At 47.0% G+C, this 21,997-nt stretch overlaps 1 protein-coding gene across 16 annotated transcripts in view; it reads left to right on the top strand.

Moving 5' to 3' along the window:
- Nucleotides 1-21,997, top strand: part of KALRN (kalirin RhoGEF kinase) — a gene marked incomplete at its 3' end in the record, with an annotated part of 571,907 nt that overhangs the window by 396,584 nt on the left and 153,326 nt on the right. For all 16 annotated transcript variants that reach the window (XM_081139141.1, XM_081139136.1, XM_081139139.1 and 13 more), the window contains exons 29-33: nucleotides 2,430-2,541; nucleotides 4,185-4,375; nucleotides 4,813-4,914; nucleotides 6,561-6,703; nucleotides 9,667-9,769. In XM_081139141.1, coding sequence (XP_080995267.1) covers nucleotides 2,430-2,541; nucleotides 4,185-4,375; nucleotides 4,813-4,914; nucleotides 6,561-6,703; nucleotides 9,667-9,769 — 651 coding nt within the window. The remainder of the gene's footprint in view (nucleotides 1-2,429; nucleotides 2,542-4,184; nucleotides 4,376-4,812; nucleotides 4,915-6,560; nucleotides 6,704-9,666; nucleotides 9,770-21,997) is intronic.

Below are 21,997 nucleotides of genomic sequence, written 5' to 3'. Positions count from 1 at the left end.
GTGCTCTGGGCAGTTCACCTCTTCCGTGGATACTCAAAGTTCCCTTCTTCATGTGCAGTGTGTCCAGGATAACACAAAGGATTGGAATCTTGTACCAGATGCTCACTAATCACATGCCCTACTAAGTGTAAAGCTTTGCCAATACAGTCATGTGCTACCTAATGACATTTCAACCAACTATAAATGGCATTTATGACAGTGGTCCTATAAGATTATAATGGAGCTGAAAAAATTCCCATCGCCTAGTGATGTCAGAGCCGTCACAGTGTCGTAGCACAACATGTTACTCACATGTTGTGGTGATGCTGGTTTAAACAAGCCTACTGTGCTGCCAGTCGTATGAAAGTATAACATGTACAATTATGTACAGCACATAATACTTGATAATAAATGACTATTATTGGTTTATGTATTTACTATACTTTTTAAAAATATGTTTTTATTTATTTTTAGAGAAAGAAAGGGAAAGAGATAGAGAGATAGAAACATTGATGAGAGAAACGTCATTGATTGGCTGCCTCCCGCATGCCCCCTACTGGGGATCGAGCCCCAAACCTGGATATGTACCCTGATCTGGAATTGAACTGGTGACCTCTTGGTTCCTGGGGCGATGCTCAACCACTGAGCCACACCGGCCGAGCGTATTTTCTGTACTTTTATTATTTTAGAGTGCACTCTTTCAACCTATAAAAAATGTTTGCTGTAAAATAGTGTACATGTTACATGGGCAGCAGCCTCATACATTTGATGTCTACCTCATCTCTTGATTGCAGCATTTTCTCTTGTGCTGGATGTATATTAACATGCTGTACAGGCTTGTAACTTAGGAACAGTAGGTTATACCACACGGCGTAGGTGTGTAGCAGGCTGTACCTTCTAGGTTTCTGTAAGTACATTCTATGTTTGCACAATGGTGAAATCGCCTGCTAATGCATTTCTCAGAACATATCCCATTGTTAAATGGAGCATGGCTGTAATTTTAAGGATACAAATAATCTTAGGGAAGAGGTAAAACAGAAATCCAGGACTGCCAACAGCTCCAAGTCCCTTCTTGCAGAATCGGGATGTGTCGTGGCCCCGATTAACATACAAGGTTTCTAAATGATATATCATATCACCTACCCTGAAGAGAGCCATTTTGGTCATGAAGCATACTCACTTTTTGCTTAAATAGTTGCATAGCTTACATGATACTTTCCAGGGAGCCATGCCCATAGAGTCCCAGGTTCCAGGTGTGTTTACCGTAAGACATCCTGGATAGGTAGGCCGTATTTGTTCTACTAAAAGCATTCCTTAGCAAGTATCATTAGTTTATTTGCTAGGTCTGTCATTCACATGTTTACAAGGCTTGATCTGGTTAACTTCTTTCTTTCCTGGAAGTGCATTCCCACCCATCCACCCATCCTCCCCACCCAAATCCCTTAAGAAGAGAGCATGGATTACATATCTGTTGCTTAACTGTTTTCTTCCCAGTTTCAAAGTGAACAAGATACAATAACCCTGATAGGAATAATGAAAGCCAGCATTTTTCTGATTTGGTCAAAATCATTCCATATTGTCTTTATGATTCCTAAGATAGTTAGAAATTATCTTTCCTCCATCACCCAGATACCATATATCTTTTATGGAGATGGAAATGGCCTAGTTTCCAATGAGGAAGTAAAAGAGAGGGCATGCTTCTGAAGTCTCAGTGTGGTGAAGGACATGGAGGAGACAGGGTTGGACTATTCGACTTGGATTTAGGAGACCTGGATTCAAGCCCCTGCATTACCTCCAATGAGTTCTGTAACTTGGGGAAAATTTCTATACCTTTTAATCACAGTTTCCTCATCTGACAATGAAAGGACTAGTCCAGAATCCCATCTGTCCACCCCAGGTTAGGAACTCCTGAGCCACAGAATCCAAAAATCTTCTCTAACTCTGAAATGACATAAGCCTGTAATGTCTGTACCCCAGACTGCTCCCAGTATGGTGGAAGTCAGCATTCAGGCAGTAGAGGTGTATACATAAAAGTGCAGTGATGAATGAATGCTGGGCATCCTTAGCACATGCACACCCTTGTCCTCTCTTCATGATCCCACAGTACTGCACCTCTGTTAATGTGCTTTGCAAGGGCTATTCCCTTTTCCAGGAGGGCAGTCAAGTGACAGAGAATATCCTAGTTGCTGACATAGTGTCAGCCATTTGGGAGTTGGATTGAATTGAGTTAGTTTGGATGAGATTGAGCTGAGGAAGCTCAGTTGGGGGAAGAAATTGTGGTTGATTTCCTTGGAGATAATCCCACCCCACTGCACCCCACTTTTCTTATAGCTTAGAGGGAACCATTGTAGGGAATGAAGCTGGCGTGTAATTGCCTTGATGGGTTAGGTGGTGGGAAGGTGGGGAAGCTGGAGGAAATGGTTCTAATTGTGCTTGGACTTTTTCCCCAGGAACTTTTAACTTGCTGTGAAGAAGGGAAAGGGGAGCTCAAGGATGGCCTGGAGGTGATGCTCAGTGTCCCAAAGAAAGCCAATGACGCCATGCATGTCAGCATGCTGGAAGGTAGCTGTCCTCTCAGCCTCCCTGGGGGAGCCTCCTCCTTTCTTAAGACCAGAGAGCTGTATCATAGGAGGGAAGTGGCCTGGAGTCAGGCAGGGCCAAGGCTGGGGGAGAGCAGCAATGGCAAGTTGTTACATAGGTCCTTGGGTGGTGTGTGAGGAGCTCCACAGGGTCCAGCTCAGCTAGCACCCACCTCCAGGTAGGACCAGGCCTGAGCCGTTTCAGGTATGTGGACTACTTGTTGCCTGTGAGGTCCAGGCAACGAAGGCCTTCATCGTTATTACAGATGTGCCACAGCCCTGACCCACAGCAGTCCTTTCCATCTGCAAAGCAATTGCATTGTATTTGTCAGCAGAATACGCAGAAATCCTGCGGGCATGAACACACGCACACCATCCTCAGCCCAATGCCCTTCTTTTTTATTGTAGTAAAACATACATAACCTGAATTTTAAGTGCACCATTAAATGGCATTAAGTACATTCACACTCGTGTGCAACTACCCTTATGCCATTCCTAGCAGGTGAGAAAGTCCAGCCAGGTAAACCTGGTAGGACTTCACTGAAGTACATTCAGTCCACTGGAACCATGTCTTCTCTTGGGACTCAGAAACCTGGTAGAGTGAGACTCCAATAAAGTGCTCTTAACACCGCAAAACAGATGGGCAGAGCAACCACATTGGGGTGGAAGTTCTGAGATGAGTCGACTCCTCCAGGTTGGGGCTGCAAACAGGTATGGAGGGAGATAAGTGTACTTTGTTGTAAATGTGTAAACCTGTGGGCTCTTTTTTCTCTTATGGGCTCTTTCTCCCCCATCACCTCCACCCCCCATCTAAAACACTTGGCTGGTCTCAATACTTCTGGGTCACCTTTAGCAAGGAAGCCCCTGGGTGCACCCTTCTCCTCTAGCCTTTCCCTGACCTGTACTCTGGATCTAGCTACTCCAAGTACGGTCTGTGGACCAGCAGCATCACCACCTGTGAGCTTGTAGGAAGTGCAAAGTCATGGACTCCACCCCATACCTACTGAATGAAGCCCACCCTCTTGCGGGGTGAGGGGTGGGCAGGAATCTGTGTTCTCACAACCTCTGGGTGATTCATATGCACAGTCAAGTTTCAGAACCTCTGTTAAAGATGTAAAGTGGTATAAATATAAACTTTTGAAGGTTTATGCCCCACCATGTACAAGAACAATCAAAGGAAGTAGTCCTAGGAATGGACTCTGAGAACTAGAGCCATGCCAAGTAAAATGGGGTCAAGGGCACTTGGTCAGGCAGTGCGCATCCTCAGCCCCACTCTGAGCTCCAGTCAAGGTCAGTGGGAGATGTCAGGGAAGGAGCTGTGGGTTCGCCCTCATAGGAGGTCTCAGACCGACAGTGGAGCTGTGGGGAGGTTGCATAGGAGCTTTGCAGGAGGTTCCACTAGCCCTGGTTATGTGTGGGAGAGCTGATGCAGCAAGGGGGGTCTGGTCACAGTTCTAAAGAGTTGTCTACTCATGTGCTCAGGCGTCCCAGGAACCAGCAGAGAGAAGGCGCTGTGGGAGCTGAGGGCGCGAGGCTAGCACAGCCTTTCTCCAAGAGGGGGTGGATCATAGCACCCTGAATGTGGCGCTGGAGAAACTCCGCAGGGTGGAAATGGGTGTTTTTCAGGGTTCGACGAGAACCTGGACGTGCAGGGGGAGCTGATCCTCCAGGACGCCTTTCAAGTGTGGGACCCCAAGTCCCTGATCCGGAAGGGGCGGGAACGGCACTTGTTCCTCTTTGAGATCTCCTTGGTTTTTAGCAAGGAGATCAAAGACTCTTCAGGACACACGAAATATGTTTACAAGAACAAGCTACTGGTAGGTGGGGCAGTGGGGTAGGACTAGGCTCCTGGTTTTCATAGAGCCCTTGGGTAGGAAGGGATCTTGAACGCTTGGCTCATCTCTCCCCCAGCGCCACACCTGAGCCATCCTGGACAAAAGGAAGTGCCTCCTATTTGGAAAGCTCCCCCCCCTCGACTCCCACTTCTGCATTTTAGAGTTCACAGCTCTTCCTCCTGTTTGCTTTTAGCTCCTCCCTCTTCACCTTCCCTCCCTACTACCTGCTAATCAGGCGCAAGCCTGTGGGTCCTTTCATCCCAGGTAGATGAACAGAATGTCCAGCCTTTGGCAGTTTGATTGACAGAAGCCCCTTCCTCGGTCCTCTCCTCTTTGTTGCCTTTCCCTTCCCACCCCAGCCCTAAGTTTCCCCACTGCCCTCCCCTTCCCCGCCTCTCACAGGCATTTCCTGTCTACAGACCTCAGAGCTGGGTGTGACCGAGCACGTAGAGGGGGATCCCTGCAAATTCGCCTTGTGGTCTGGGCGCACCCCATCCTCAGACAATAAAACCGTGCTGAAAGTAAGTACTGCTCTCTGCTGGGCACAACACCAGGGTTGGGGGTGGAGGGATATGGGCACCTGACACCTAACAGTTGGGGCCTGTCTTGGGAAAGGCAGCATCGCACGGGGATTGAGAGGCAAATTCTGTGTCATGAAGTAGACTCAACACCTCAAAGACGAGTGGTCCCCTAAGTCCATGCACTTGTAGGAGCTTAGAGCAAAGAAGGCAGGATGAGGCCCACTGGGCTTCCTCAGCAGGGCCCACTTAAGGATGGTCTGCCCATGTGTCCCTTTCAAGTGTCAAGGACAACAGTTGACTCTGACAAAAGGCACCTTGATTTGCTCTACATTCATTCAACATTTTTTCCTGAACATCTTGTACATATAAGGTATTCTGCTCAGTGCTGTGGGGGACACTATGTGTAAGATGTGGGCCCCATCCTCCAGGAACTAGCGCTAGTAAATTATATGTGTGGGAACGATGCTGATTGAGAATTACGCTGAAAAGGGCCTCTCACCAGATGACATCCTGGAGGAGTCCTTTCAGCTCTGCAGGGCGCGCGCACCTGGGAACCGAGTCAGGGCTCTTGGGAAGGATCCCTTACCCTTTGGGAGAGCATGGAGGGACCTGGAGAGTGTCATGCTAAGCAAAATAAGCCAGTCAGAGAAAGACAAGTATCACATGATCTCACTTATATGTGGAATCTAATGAGCAAAATAAAATGATGAATAAAATAGGCCCAGAGACATGGAAACCTAGAACAGACTGGGGGATCTCAGAGGGAAGTGGGTGGGGGTTGGAGGGTGGGGAGGGTGGGTGTCAGGAAGAGATTAACCAAAGAACTTATATGCATATATGCGTAGCCCAGGGACCCAGACAATAGTGTGGTAAAGGCCTGGGATGGGGTAGGAACCGGGTGAAGGGGGGCAATGGGAGAGAAATGAGGGGAATATCTGTAACACTCTCAACAATAAAGATTTTAAAAATATTTTTAAATGAAAAAAGAAATGTTAGTCTCACTGAGAAGAGATCCTGCCAATGGAGCACCCACCACCCCTTTGCTTAACAGGGAAGCACCCATCACTGAATTGCCAGCACAGCTACCTGTCGGGAGACAGAATTACCTGAACAAAATTCCACAAAGACAAAAGGGGTTCCTGGACTGGGAGTAATGTCTCTGATGAATAGGGTTACCAGCTAAGAACCCAGGGCTGACCTTCAGTTGGCACAGCCTGTGTGGCATCCTAGGTGCTGAACGTCCTGAGCTCTGTCCACATTAGCTGCTGCCTTCAAATGCCCACTTTCTGCCCTGCCAGTGCTCCCAGACCTCTCAGAATCCAGTATCTGAAGTGTTCATCACTCGCCCAGGGGCACCTACAGATACTGCTCCAGCCCCAGGGCAGATAGCAGTATTGGTGAACACCTTACGGGTTATAAATACTTGAAAATCACCCTATACCTGTCTCCATTGCATCTCAGGGCCGTAGCCCTGCTTTAAGAGTTCAAGCAGCATGTCCCTGGGATTGAAGAGTCCTGAGTATAAAACGGAAATAAGCTCCTCAAAAGTTCAGTCTCTTAAACGTAATGGGCAAGAGGAGATTGAGAGTTGTTTGGGTGGAAGGGAGGGAGATGGGTTCTGACTCCTTCTCCCTGTGGCACTCCAGGCCTCCAACATCGAAACCAAGCAGGAGTGGATCAAGAACATACGAGAGGTGATTCAAGAGAGGATCATTCACCTGAAAGGAGCTTTAAAGGAGCCAATCCAGCTCCCCAAAACACCAGCCAAACAGAGGAACAATAGTAAGAGGTAACCGGCATCTCTCCCCCACCCCCCAAGTCCTGCCTCACATGCTTCCAGGGGCAGGAGAGAGGTGAACCTTTGCCTCCCCTGGGCAGCGTGCTCTGTAGGTGGCACCCCTCTCCAGGAAGCCCCACCGAGCTCTCCCTAAGACGGGTTACCTTCTCTTTAAGCATCTTACTAGTGACTGTTAGTTCAGTTCAGCAGGCTCATTGAGCGCCTCCTATTTGACAGACATTCTACCAGGTGCTACAAGAAGATAAAGGAAGTGAAATGAGCCCATTCCCTCCAGAACCATCTAACAGTCATGTCTCACACGTGACAGAGAGAGACAAAGGAACCAGTGGGAAGTGGGGATAGTAAATGAGCACTAGAGTGGCATGTCTAGGGAAGACTTTTAGGTGGGAGGTGGGCTGTGAGTGGGGAGCTCTGGGCTTATTAGATAGTAAGAGGGCTTCGTGTGCTGTAATGCATGGGGGTTGGAATGATGGGGTTATCACTGCAGCTCTTACTGCCACACCCCCAAGTCCTCACCTTTATTCATCCAAGGAAAACAATGTGATCGTGCAGAAGAGACCTTAGTTTCTGTACCTTCATCTCTCTGGGCCATTCACAGTCCCAGCTTCCCTTAAACCAATGTGTGACTTCTTAAGTATTTCTTTCTCAAGTCCCCATGTGATAATCATCTACAAGGACTCTTTTGGAGGGCACTTTAAAAGAAAGCATATAAGAACTTCATGTCAATTTGGGGTGAGGGAGAAGACAAAACAAAAACCAGAGATCTGATGGTAACAGCTCTCCTCTCCTCCCCTGTTCATGAATGGAGTAAATGAAGAAGATTCACTTGACCCTTTGGCGCCAACCAGGACACACAGCTGGAGCGCCACTGCGGGGCCTCGGGAGTAGCAGCATTAGCCCAGAGGGAGGTGGTAGCCAAAAGGAGGGAGTGACTAAGCTAGAGAGAGAGAGACCTCCACGCGGCAAAAGTCCCAAGACCTGCATGGCCCGGATATGGTCACCTCTCTGTGGCAGAAGGACAAATTATGACTGTGTTGGAGGAAGGATTATTTTGATTTCAGTTACCTATGTCCAGAGTTCAGTAAGGGATAGACTTAAACACTAGAGACAGATCTGCTGCAAGAAGGCCCTATTTTAATAAGGAGATAGAATGGAAACGGCCATAAAGGTCCGAATGTCTAGGACCACGGTGGGAAAGCATATTCAGATGAGGTTGGCTAGGGTGACCGTGAAAGAGCCCCTCTTCCTACATTAGCAGAGTTCGAGCATCTCTAGAGCATGGGTGGGCCTATCTTGGAAATGCGTCCACCTTTTCTCTGTCATTGCTCTGTGGTGAGACCATGAGAAACCTCAGCATCCTCTCTAGAGAATAGCCAGGCAGTCTGCAGTTTTATTAGCCTGGCTTCCTGGATGTGGGGACAGAGTTTACGGAGGAGTGGATTGGCTTGGGGAATGCTGCCCACACTCCTGGATGGGCTCCCCACAAGTGGTGGGAGCAGTGGCCAGATATCTACAACAACAGATGATCTGAAAGGCCTTTATTTTTGGTTTCAACATGAATCCCATAATTTCTTTTTTACAGCAGATTTTCCTTCCTACAAATGTGTGGCTTATATTATTAAAATATGTTGGCATTTTCCAAGCCCACAAGGAGTGGTAAAAGAACAGTCGACTTAGAAATATTCTGGGCAGGAGACAACAGTTTTTATGACTAATGGACACCATGTATATACATGTGCATCACATGTGTGCCCACATGCACTCACACATGTTCACATGCACTCGCAGTTGTCATTGTTTAGACTGCGAGGCAGCTTCAATATATGGGTGTTTTGCCCATATTACGGTAACATTCTCAGAGAACGAATTCCCCTTCCCCCTAAAGCCATAACATCTCCATAAGCAGCATCAGGGCTGTGACTTTCATAAAACCCTCCATGGAAGGGCTGTCATTCATTCCCTGTGCTAACCTCTCCAACCCTTGGCCCATATCTCCTCCAATTTTTTTCAGACACAAACCATTTAGCCGTCGCCAGTTCCCAGGCACCTAATCCCTGTGGCCCTGGCTGTGGGTTCAGTGCAGGATTGGGACACAGTTCTAAAGCTGAAGAGTTGAGGGAGCATGTGGGACATGTGGGGCAGCTATATGGTCCAGGGGACCAGGAAGGGATACAGGTACCAGGAGTGCACTTAGGACACCATCTTATCAGATGGGAAGAGCACAGCTCTCTGGAAAGCTGCCATGGAATCTGTGGCTGTTCTCCTATCTCTGAGAAGATGCCTTGGCCTTCTGTGTTTATAAGGAGTCATCATAAATAAGCATGAAATCAACATGACCCACCAAAAATGAAGGCAGTAAACTTCTCCTACCCAGGAGTTGAGGGTCCAACATCAGGATCTTCCCAAAGATAATCTCCTCTGGAGAAAAGATCCCACTCCAGTTTCTGGAGCAGATGAAACACAAGTCAAAACAGTGTCTTATCAGTTCTGTTTTCTCTATAGGCCAACTAAAAACCAACCCCCATCCTGTTGCAGGATGCAGGAAAACTATGTGAATACCCTGAGCTCTGGGATTGTTGGAGGTGACCCAGTCGGCTGGATAGAAACCTGGGTCCTAAGTAGGATGTACCTCTCCCTAGTGCCTACTGTAGACCCTTTCCTGGTAGAAATGAATAAATAGTTCCCCCTCTGCACCATCGCCCAGTAGAGTTTGGGAGAAGGAGTCATTTGTGTTCAGTTATCAACAGAGTATGGTTATGTGTTTACTAAGTACAAGCAGTTATATCATTGAAAAATCACACAGGCTGCTCCCTTCAGTAGGATAATTTTAGACAAATCCCTGCTAGAAAGTGCCAAGGCTCTGCTCTGCCAGCCCAGCTGGAAATCCTGTGTGCTCTACACCCACAGTGGTTCCCCCCACCCCCACCCCTGTGTTTTTTCTCTTCTTCCTGCAGGGATGGAGTAGAGGATGTTGACAGCCAGGGGGATGGGAGCAGCCAGCCAGATACCATCTCCATTGCCTCCAGAACCTCTCAGAACACAGTGGACAGTGACAAGGTAGGACCCCAACCTTCCCCTAAGACGTCTTGTTGGCTAACCACCCCTGGAGAGTTACCCCCAAAGGATTTCTCCCACTGTGGAGGCTGACCGCAGGAGCCGGTGGTCTGTTCGTAGGGCTAAAGGAGGTATGTCACACAGAGATCTTGTCTGAGGGGACAGAGAGTAGGGCGGTCAGCTGGACCTCTCGTGTTGTGAGATTTCAGTAGAAGTGGTGAGGGTGAGGAGTGAGAGTCTCTGGATCTCCCCTCCTTCTGAGATGCCTCACCTGGCTACTTGGGCTGCTCTGCCTTCAGAGAGGCTAGGACTCAGGGAGCTGAGGCTGCCATAGTTTCCTGAGACCTTAGTGGCTATGATTGGCTCATATTTATGATTTGAATGGGCTCATCTCAAAGTTAGTCCAAGACCAATGATTTGGGAAATCACCACAGAAATGCTGGTTGGTGGGAGCCCTCTAGCTAAAGGGGGTCCCATGGGAATGATGCCTTCCTCTAGCTAGATATTAGGGCTCAGTCCCGAGAGGTGGAGGACCAGGAGGTGGCGTGTGAAGCAGCATGTAGGGGTGTGGTAGTCTTGTGAGGAAGCCTGGCCACTTGCTCTCTTATACTTGGGAGCAAGTAAACAAAAGTTAGGCGCTGTCATGGAAAGCAGAAGAAAGGAAACTGTAGCCCAGACTCAGTCGGGGAAGAATTCAGCTGTCTGAATTTGCAGCAGGGCCACGGTAAGGTTTGTCTCTGACCCTACTCCCACTTGCTTACCTCAAGGTCGGAAGAGTGTGAGGTGACCCTTTGCTGCATATTAGTGATTTAATTAAGGAAGGGATGGATTTGCAAAGACTACTTGGCCCTAGTTTACCTAGACCGAGTATTTTGGCTTAGTCCTTCAGCCTCAGGCAACAGGCTGTGTCCCTGCTTCATTTTCATTTTCTAAGTTATGGGTATTTTTTTAAAAAGATGATCTCCATTCATTAGGATTTCTCCTAATTGTTTTTCTTACTGGGAAAAAAGGACTATGTCCCCAAACCTCCTAAAATCACGGTGCTCAGTCACACTCTAGACTAGTATTCAAGGACATTCAAGGTGATTCTGACATCCTGCCTTCAAGTTACTGAGCCATTTTGACTATCACAGTGGATGGAAAATTGTTTTTTTCCACTTGTAAAAACATACAAAGGAAACTATTTCTGTACTTTCCTTTCTCCTCTGATCTGTTGTTTAGAAACACAACCTAGAATATCCTATGAATGCAAGTGTTGCTTTTTAAACACTCAGTGGGTGGCAAGTGAAGCTCAGCGTTTCCCATGTTCAAGCGCAGCCTGTTAGTTTCAGGGTCCAGGGAATTCATCCCTTCCCACTGCTGCTGTCTTCCTGGCAGCCCTGACTCACATGGACCCCTTCGACAGAGCCATTTGTCCTAGGCAGCCATGGGCTCCAGCCTTGCCTTGTCTTCTGGCAAGGGAAGTGAGCCTGAGTGAGAATACCTCTGATGTTAATGAGGAATCCTGGTGCCTACATGTTATTCTATAAGTCAGGAAACTGAGGCCCAGAAAGAATGAGTGGTTTGCTCAAGAAAATTCTAGTCATTAGTGGAAAAGCAAAAACTGGAACCCAGATCTTCCTGATTTACCCTCATGTTTTCTCCTCACTATAAAAGTCAAAGTGTTGAACTCCCCACGCTAAGATTAACTGAGTTTATGGGTCTCTCTGCACTTTCTACAAAACTGCTGGTCACATGTTCGTAAAGACGCACCCACTCTGTACCAAGCTCTGTGCTGGATGCCGTGGAGATGTGGGCTGTTTGTTGAGTGTAAATCCTTATTTGTGTAACTTTCATGTCGTGTGTGTCTCTAGCCAAGCTGTTCAGCCCTGATGAGGGCATCGGTTATGTCTGTCTGTTTCACTGCTGTACCCCCGACACACAGCACACACAGGCGATCAGGAAATACAGGAGTGAATTGACAGAGGGGACATAGTCCCAGATCTCAGGGAACTTCAGCATTAAGAAGCAGCTTAAACAGGCGGCCTGAAGGCAGCCAAACATGCAAACATTGTATTTTTATATACAACCTGGCCTGTTAGGAACATTAACCCCCAGCCTTGGTTAACGTGGGCAGCAAATCGAGAGATGATAAGAGCCTGTGTTCCACATGCTAACCTGGAAAACCGCTTAGAAAGCCACACTTTCAGAATAAAATAGAAGGCCTGTCTGTGACCATGCACTGTCATTCAGAACATTCTCACCCTTCTAACAAAGAAGAGTGATAACAAGACAGCATGTGCCCTTGACCTGCCCTCCCCTTCATCAGAGAAACCATGAATTACTATCTTTCCATTCCCCCCCCCAACTGCACTGGGAGACCAGGAAACTGGACTCCATTGGTTTCCCAGTGGTCAGGTAAACAGACCCTGGAGAAGAGAAAGATGACAAAGTGGGCGATTCAGGTAAACCAAACCCTGCTCAGCAGAGGGCAGAGGGGGCAGCTGTGGGGAGGGAGGGCCGACGCCTCGCGGGGAGCAGGCCGTTTCAGCAGTGGGGTTCTAGGAGTTAGAATGGGGCTGCTGGGCTGCGTAGAGGAGGAAAAGGTAACCAGGAAAGGGCCGTGAGAGACCAGTTCGGGTGGCACCTTTCTAACCACCCTGCGTGCATTGCGTGCACCTGCCGTGGTGGAGAGGGCGGTGTTTCACGCCTGGGTTCAGGTCCCAGCTCTGGCGCTTACTCTCTGTCACGTTGCATGAATTACTGCGCGTTAATGTCCCTGCCTGTACAACGAAGATAGCGCCCATCTCACTGAGGCATTGGGAAGATTCAGTAACACACATTAACCTTTATTAAACATCCAGTAAAGGTTAATTCCCCACCCTTATTACAGGGGAAACAAAAGTTTAGGTGCTAGGAATAAGAGCACCCAATTATTTAGCAGACTGTGAGGATCTCTGAAAGCTCTTGAGCAGAGTCCTGACCTCTGGGTTCATCTTCTGTTAACTGTCAGCAGGTTCTTTTCCATACTAGACCTAAAGAGGTGTAGCTTCATTTTGCCTGTCTGTACACAGAATAACCTTACTCCTCTTTCCATTTGTTTGCCCTTATAATCTAAGGCTTAGATATTTGTGCTTAGCACTGGCTCATGGGTTATTTTATTATTTAATGGGTTATAACCCATTAATATCAGGTATTCATTTTAATCCTCAAATTGTACCACTTTTGACCAGTGGTAACCCATAAGGCTTTCTATATGTGAAGACAGTTGTCTTTTAATCTTCCTCTGTTTAGTTTGGAAGCCCTCAGTTTCTCCAGCTGTTCTTCATATTAATATATTTTCAGGCCCTTCCATATGCTAGTTTCCCTCTGGATTGACTCCAGTATGTAATGATCTGTGTAAAAATAGTACATCCAGAATGGTGCATAATACTACGGATGTGATCTAACTAATGTGAATTTGGCTCCTCAGTCTAGGGCTACTCTGCCTGCTCTCCCTGAGATGGTGCACCATGCCCAGGAAGGGTGTGCCATTGCTCATAAAATCCCCACACCTGGTTCAATGGACTGGCCTTGGTTGGGAAGGTGACTTAGTAAGCTGAGTGTTGGACTACTTTATATCTATTAGGTTTCTCTTACTTGATTACATCCCAGTATTCCAGCATGTTTTGAATATAAATTATTTTGCCCAGTATATCAGCTACATCTCCTAGCATTATTAGATAAACATACCACCTGTGGCTTTATCCAAATTCTTGCTAAAAATACAAGATTGAGGACAGAAGACCAATGCCTAATTTCTCACCCAGGTTTTAGCACTCGGAACCTTCCTTGTCTGACTTTTTGGAAGGGAAACTTTCCCACTTTTCTCTGTAGCAGGAGAGCTGGGCTTGCTTTGTTTACTTAAGTTATAAATACTCCCTTGATGAGGAATTAGTCTAATATTCTTCATTTTGCATTAAACACTGACGAAGCCAACATGGGTGCCTCGGTAAATGCTATTAATAACTTCCCCCAAAGTCGCTTTTATTCTCTCCTCACCTGGGTCTGTGTGGTTAGGTTCTACCTCGCACCTGTCCCATGCAGAAGTGTTATTTCCCTAAAGGCAAATGGGTGTGCTTAACGCTGTCCCTTAGTGGACTGAGCCCCTTCCTGTTCTGCCTGGGCATATGCTCACACTACTCTGGGCATTCCACTGTAAAGAGACCTTTGCCTATAGGTTTATTATTAAGTGATGGGGCTTTGCAACCACACTTCAGAGAAATCCAGAATTATAGAATTCTAGTCAAGCAAGGCTGAGTAATGAGGTGGTCGTGAAGAAGTGCCTTTGTTGTTTAACATGCTGGATGTCCACTGACTAATTTCCCACTGATGATTCAGAAGAGGCCGTCTGCACTGTGAGGCACCTGTGTGTGTGTTTACCCACACAGGCTGGGCACGCTAGACATGCCCAATACATGCTCATTGCATTGCACATTTCAGACACATCCTAGTAGGGATACTCTCCATCCTAAAATCACTATGAATTTCTGGACGTGTCCAGGCTGGCTGAAGACAGGGAAATTAACATGAGCATGACCTGAAGGTGCAAGTCTCTGCAAAAATTGTAAGAGAGGAAGCACTGCTGGAACACGATTATGATTTGAATGAGGAACTTCAACAACAAGCTGTGAGCTAAGATGCAAGATGGGCTGATAATGGCAGTGAGCTAAGGGGGACGGGGAAATGTCTGAAGAACCTGGTGATTTCAAGATCTAACTCAGTGATTGTTTTAAAACTCTAGACTGTCAAATTAATATAGTGGGTCATGACCGAAATTTTGTTTTACTGATGGGAGGGAAGGCTGTGTTTAGAGATGGTGAGGGCTCAACTAAGGGGAAAGTCACAGATTCCTAGAGTGTTACTCACTGCAGTAACATCATGTGTCTAACTAGGGGTGAGGCAGCCTGGCTGCAGGAGCCTTCTGGGAATAGATTTCCATAGAGCCCCACCTGGTTTATCAGAACCTGGTGATCCTGAAACCTGCACTCTGGGAGCACATAGCAGGCCACTGGGTGCAAGGGCTATAGTCAAAGAGGTTCTAGCCTCTGCACTGGCACATTGGTGAGGGCCCTGCCCCTGCTCTTGTGCATTGGTGAGGGCACAACCCTGCATTGGTGCACTGAGGAGGGCATAGCCCCTGCACTGGTGTATGGAGGAGGACCTGGCCCCTGCACTGGTCCACTGAGGAGGACCTAACCCCTGCACTGGTGCACTGAGGAGGATCTAACCCCTGCACTGGTGCACGGAGGAGGACCTGGCCCCTGCAGTGGCACATTGGCAAGGGCCCTGCCCCTGTGTTGGCCTATTCCAGCTCTCTTTATTCATGCACTGTGCCGAGGTCCTGCTTACTCCATAGCAGGTGCAGCTCTCCCTGCTGGGAGTACAGCAATGAATACAACAAAGCCAAGCCGTCCCCTAGATTCCTTTCTTGTAGGGAGGAAAGGTAAACAACCAGAAAGAGAAAGGATGACACCCCTAGTCTTCTGCTCATGACATCAGAGATAAAAGGTTACTCAGTTTTTCTTCTAAGAAAAAGTGGGCTAATGCTGCAATTGGAAGAACTTTAATTGGATGTAAGAAATTATTTTTCCTGTAGAGATTAGTGCTGATAGGGGAACAGATGACTCGGGGGAAAGGAATCTCTTCATTAAAATGGGCTTATAAATTGGGGTGGGGGAAGCCCCCAGAGAACAACGCTGGGGATAGGATAGGGGTACTTGGTACTTGGGAGAGTGCGGGAAGGGAGGAAGGAGAGCATCTTGGGTCCCATTGCCTGGAAGCAGAGTCTGAGACTGAGGTTCCTGTGCATGTAATTTATGGCGGTTGGGGGGTCTCTCAGGCAAAGGAGCAGGGAAACGGTCCAGTGGGAAAGGAGAGAAGGCAAACACACATGTGGTTTCAGTGGGAGTCTTGTTCCGTCTGATCCCTCCCAGAGCTCTGGAGCATGAAGTACACCCAGCGTTTGCTCCACCTTGAGACCAGGGGGCCAGCCTTTTGTGTCAGCTGTCAACTGTTAGTAAGCACCATGCACAAGAGCTGGGGCATGGGTGCCCTGGTGGGAAAGGGGATCCAGTGGGATGCAAGGTTTCTACCATAGGAAGGAAAGGGGAATGTGGTAGGAAGGGGATGGGTTTTGAAATCAGGCATGGATTCAATCCTCGCTTGTTTACCTTGAGTGGATCATGTAATCGTTTGGTGCCTCAGTCTCCTCATCTGAACTGTGAGGGCAATGATTTCTGAGTCCTGGGATTCTGTATGAAAAAGGGTCAGAAGCAGAGGAGACTGGAGGTAGGTCACTGTCCAGGTGACTGCAGGGCACTCCCATGCAAGAGCATTGACAACGTGCTCCCTGGAGTTTTAAGGGCCCACAGATCACTGGGTTTTGCCACTGACAAGAAAACCAAACATTTGGAAATGTGGAGACTCAGCAGTGTTGGGGCTAATAAAAAGCTATTACACTAGGTAATAGTTTTCACTTGACAAATTTTAAAAACCATCAAGATGGTCCAATGAAGGTTGGTTCTCCAGACTGTAATTGTGACAGTGTGTTACCCTTAGCCGGGGTGCCTGAGGAGGTGACCCACCCACTGGGGATCCAGCCCATTCAATGCACTATATTAAAAGCTGAAGAAAATGTGATGGGTCTGGGAGAGACTTTCCTCAGCACTTCCTTCCTTTCCTTTGTCTCAGTGGGGCCTGAGGGCCAATAAACTATTTCTTTATAAGTAGGGATCTATGCTGCCTCCCACCTCGTAACAAAACACTTTCTAACTCTTAAATAAATACCTGAAAAGAGTATACAGTTGTGCTTCCTATTACCAAGGCTTGGAGTAGATATATCTAAAATCTAAACTTGGACTTCATAAGCTCATAATCTTGAGTCTCAGTCGCACCCCATGCCTGACTGTACAGTGGGCCAGAATTGCTATACGAATCTTAGAGGCATTCTGATTTTTCTCAGTGATTTCTGATTCTGGTAGTCACAAGTAGGAAATAACGCCATCTTCACTTTAAAGTATTAAGCCAAAATTTTGATTTTTTATTTTATTTTTTCAGTTTTCTGAACAAGTCCAGGACTAGGTTTGAAAATAGCTTTTTTTCCTAGTGTAGTTCCTTTGTTACTTTGATCTGTGGTGGCAGCGGCTGGAGGAGTGGGAGATGGCAGCAGTGGGCAAGAAAACACACAGGATCCCTGGTTCTTGGGACACCAGAGGCTCCTATCTGTGGCTGTTCTGTTACCTCCCCAGAAGCACAGCCTCATCCTCTCCTGAGCGACACAGCACAGTAAATGTGCTGGCTTCTCAGAACAAAATGATAAAGTGTGAGGAGTTGAGGTCAAGGTTGCTCAAAGGACCGGCTTCCAGAAGTTGCCCGCCAACAAAGGGTGTGAAAGACAGGGCACAATCTCCCATGACCACATTACTTAATATTTTGATTTATACTCCATAGCTTGAATACCTCCCTTGAAAGTTGTACCTTTAAAGTTACCAATCATCTGAAAAAGCAATTAAGTTTCATAAAGTAAAGCAGCCAGTGAGTAGTTTGCTACACACAGGCAGCGGGAGGAAAACCTCAGTGCCCTCAGGCTCACGATGCTCAGAGCACTGCATGGGTGTGTGCATTGCTTTTGCACAGAATCTCTGTCTCTGGTGGCAGCTTTGCACAAGTATCTGTTACAGAAATAAGGAAACTGCAGGTGGTTCGCCAGTAGATGAAATCTATGTGTGATAGCTGCTGGGTGGCCAGAGAGGCCAGATTTGACTCAGGTGAGTTTGGAATGTGGAAACAGAAGCTTTGGGAAGAAAAGAAACTGAAAAATCATCTAGCCCTCTGCCTTCGTCCTGTTTAAAAGAAACAAAGTGACTAGCTTAGAGTCACAAAGCCAGTTAATGGCAGACCTAAGATCAAACCCAAGTCAATTTCCTGCCTGTTAAATTGGATTATAAGCATAGTACTTTTGAGGTAACCCTGAGAGTTCAGATTCCAGATCCTTGTAGCAAAAAGTGAACACTTTTGTGACCCTCTTCTCCGACTGCCTCCACACCACCCTGTCCTGCCACCGGTGAATCATAGTGACCCAAAGTAAATAGCAAAGTAGTTCTATAGCCCAGTCTAGTGCCTCTAAGGCTGGCACATATGAAAGATAATTTCTCAAGTATTAATGCCTATCACAGACTCTTTCATACCAAGTACTTGTGACTCATATAGTGGCCTTGGTGGGAGTGTGATTCTGCCCCAGACAGTCTTCAAGGCAAATTCCCGGCTGGGCTCTGAGCTCTTGGCAGTGAGCACTGACATGTGGCAATGCTGCTCCCTGCCTCCGAGCTGCCTGGAGCAGTGAGTCTCCGGAACCCGCTCAGCCCTGCCACCGCCCAGCATAGACTTTAATTCTATTTTTTAAATTTTTGGTGGAAGGAGAATACAAATCTCAGGGGGGACCAAGATGTCAAAGTGGATTAGCTGGCGACAGTCCAAGGCAAACAAGACCCAAGTGAGTAGGACACGTTGGGCGGGATGCATTCTGCAGGGTAGAAGGGGCCATGAGAAGGGGAGACGGCAGGGATGGAGCAGGGAGGGCAGAGCAGGGCTCAGAGGATGTAGGCAGAGAGAAGCGGCAGCCCTCGGGGCACGGATTGTACTAGAGTGTTCTGCACAAACCTCTTGGCACATCACTTACCCATTTTTCCTTGTGTGTGAGTTAAAGAGAAGTTCTCTTAGTGTTGGACAGAATGAGTGAATCCCTTATTAATGCTAATTGTGGGGGGAACAGGCTGTGGGAAATACTGTTCTTAAAAGGTTGTGCTCCTGGGTGACTGGACATGACACCAGGGCTATGGTATCTGGAGATTAACAACCAGTGGTTTTGTATGAAAATTAACTCTTTTTAGAAACTTAATGCAGAAATATTGCTAGAAGTGAATGTCTGGAACCAAAACAGAGAGACTAGAAATGGAGCAGGTGCAGGTGGCTTAGAAGTGGTGGTTCTGCTTCAGGAGGAACCACCTTTACATGTCCAGGCTGTGCTATAAAATATGACATACGTTACGTGTGGCCATCACATGGGATTCTTGGGGGATACCTGTGGGATAGACTGGTGGCCAAATATTTCCCTACTCCTTGATCTGGGCTCAGATTGAAAATGCTTGCTCAGCTTGGCCAGCGTGGCTCAGCGGTTTAGCATGGACCTAGGACCCAGGAGATGACGGTTCGATTCCCGGTCAGGGCACATGCCTGGGTTGCAGGCTCGATCCCTGAGGGGGGGGGGGCGTGCAGGAGGCAGCCGATCAGTGACTCTCTCATCATTGATGTTTCTTTCTCTCTCTCTCCTCCCTTGCTCTCTCTGAAATCATTAAAGATATATTTAAAAAAAAGAAAAGAAAAGAAAAGAAGGAAGGAAGGAAGGAAGGAAGGAAGGAAGGAAGGAAGGAAGGAAGGAAGGAAGGAAGGAAGGAAGGAAGGAAGGAAGGAAGGAAGGGAAAGAAAGAAAACACTTGCTTGGGTTTTACCTGCCAGGCAGCTTAGCATCACTCCCTCCCTGCTGGTGGCTGCTGCCCCCCTGCTGGCCACTACCAGGCTACTGCCATAGACGGATGGTGGGGATGGGTGGGGATGGGTGGATCTAAGAATCCGTGTCATTGGAGTGAGACGATGTGATCCTATTGCCAGAAAGCAGGGGCCTGTCAAAAGAAGCAAGTTGAACATCACCTTTGGTGGCCAGTGAGGATGTGACTTCAACTCGGGCCTTTCCCAGGGCCGCTAAATAGCGATGCCCTCAAGGGTGCCCTGCTAGCTCTTTCTGTGGTGAGACAACTGTTAGAAGGTGAAGAACTGTGCAGACCAGACCCAGGACAGGGGTCACTGCCCAGTTCAACCGCTGCCAGCACCACTCAGCCTAGTGTTCTTCTCCAACCAGGTCCCACGTGGCCTGACCCTGGTTGTGTCTGAGCTATAGTCAGTTTTCAGCTCCTCGTATGTCAGGGCTTAAAGTGAAATCTCCCAAGTTCAGAATGTTCGTGTACTATCATGTTTTCATGCCCTAGTTGATTCTGTTGAAACTGCTCCTGCTGAGAGACGTTACACTGACCAGCGGTGCAGGAGAGCTTCCTCCCGCCTGCACGGCCCAGCCAGCTGGCTGTGGACGGCTTGGTGGAGGCTCCCATATACATTGCTCTCTGCCTGTACCAACTGCAAGAGCGTACGCTCCTCTCTGAACTTCATGATGTATGGGAGAAAAGAAAAAAAAAACAGGCTCTGTATTTTACTATGTCCGTCTCCTGTCTCCTACTAGCTGGTGTCCTTTCAGCTGCAGGAATGGGGTTGACAAAGTTTGGCTTACTGTTTGCTGTTTCTCACTTATACGTAGACAACAGACTGGCTTAGTGGGTGCTAGAGTATATTAAAAATTCATTATCTCTTCTTTTCCTTGGGATCTTAATGTGTGCTATCTTTTTTTCTTTTTTCTAAATTTATCTTTATTGTTGAAAGTATTACTGATGTTCCCTTTTTCCCCCCATTGACTCCCTCCACCCTACTCCCGCCTCTCCCCCCCCCCCAGGCCCTCACCGAACTATTGTGTGTGTCCATGGGTTATGCATATAAGTTCTTTGGTTAATCTCTTCCTGCCTCCACTGCCTCCCCCCTTCCCTCTGAGATTCATCAGTCTGTTCCATGTTTCCATGTCTCTGAATCTGTTTTGTTCATCAGTTTATTTTGTTCATTATATTCCGCATGTAAGTGAGATCATGCGGTACTTGTCTTTCTCTGACTGGCTCATTTCCCTTAGCATAATACTGAGTAAGATGTATGCTATCTTTTTATCTCATTAATTCATCAACCATTTATTGAGTTCCTACCATATGATGGGCACTATTCTAGACATAGAGAGATGGCAGTGAACATAGCAGGCAAAAGCAACCTTGGTGGCCGCCTAGATCACTCTCTCTTGTGCTGATGTCAGCCCAGACATGCTCAGTTTTAAGGCATTTGGAATGCACTAGAACTTGCTTCATTTTTTTTCACCTTTACCTCCGTGTGACTGACACCACTGCAGCTTTTATTTTAAAGGAACTCAGCAGTTCTTTCCAAAAGATCATTTGGGAGTTCTGAAGGTAGTCCCCACATTTTAAATTCCCTGATTCATAACCATTTCAAACCAGGATGCTAGATTCCCCACCCCCCACCCCCACTGTCATCATTTTGCTGTAGTTTCATTTAGCAGATTCCTGATTCAGGAAGGTTACATTCATGTTAGGTACACAAGGAGAAAAGATCAGGAAGTAGTGACATAACCCCCAAATATTATTAAATTTCTTCTACCTCATAAAACAGGAATGGCAGAGAAAAATTGTTCCTAAAAAAAGGAAAATGATTCTAATTTTTTTAAAGGATTGAGGAGTGGGGAGTGATTTTGTTAAAGGAAGGTGCTTCAACCTGTGGAATCTGAAATCTGTAATGCAGACTCTGCTATCTTACCTCCCAACCCATGCCACCTCACAGCCTCCCAAAACAAGAATGGTCACGATTTGTAACGGGCTATCAAGAGCCTTTATTGCATTCATGATAAATTTCTCAAAAAAATCCCCAAAGAAAAAATTTTTAGGGTATGTTCTCTAACATTTAGATTTAAGATAATACCTCTAACAGAGGCATATAAAGTCCAAACAACTACGTCGGTTGTGTTATTTACAGGGCAAACAAGTAGGCTCTACCATTAACACATGACCAAGCAGGAAAATCTGTTAACAGGGAAGAATGAAATGTCAGAGGCAGAATAGAAAATCATTTCAAATACACTGGTACGCTGAATTCATTTTGTTACTCAACAGAATTTTATTGAGTGTCCACTGATGACCAGATACCATGGAGACTCAGGATATATGAGAACAATCTCTGCCTTCGTGCCATAGTCCTCTGACTCATTACTCTAAGTGTCTCATACCTGATACCACGTACAGTGACTATACGCGTGTTACATGTATTTATGAAAGGAGACAGTTGTACTCAGCGCTGCCTTTATATGCCAGTTGCTGTGTGGGACATCCAGAAAACTACAGAGATGAATGTGTTAGATGGGACACATACTTACCACGCAAAATGCTATTTTTTATAACAGAAGTATACCCACCTTTGAACACAAATTTAGCCTGGGAACCAGGGAAGACTATTACGCCAGAAGTGAAATTTGAACTTAGACTTGAAGTTCATCTGCCT

The sequence above is a fragment of the Miniopterus schreibersii genome, assembly GCF_964146895.1.
Source record: "Miniopterus schreibersii genome assembly, chromosome: 5".
NCBI lineage: Eukaryota > Metazoa > Chordata > Mammalia > Chiroptera > Miniopteridae > Miniopterus > Miniopterus schreibersii.
The sequence above is the reverse complement of the archived record's forward strand: the minus strand, read 5'-3'. Positions and strand labels throughout refer to the sequence as shown.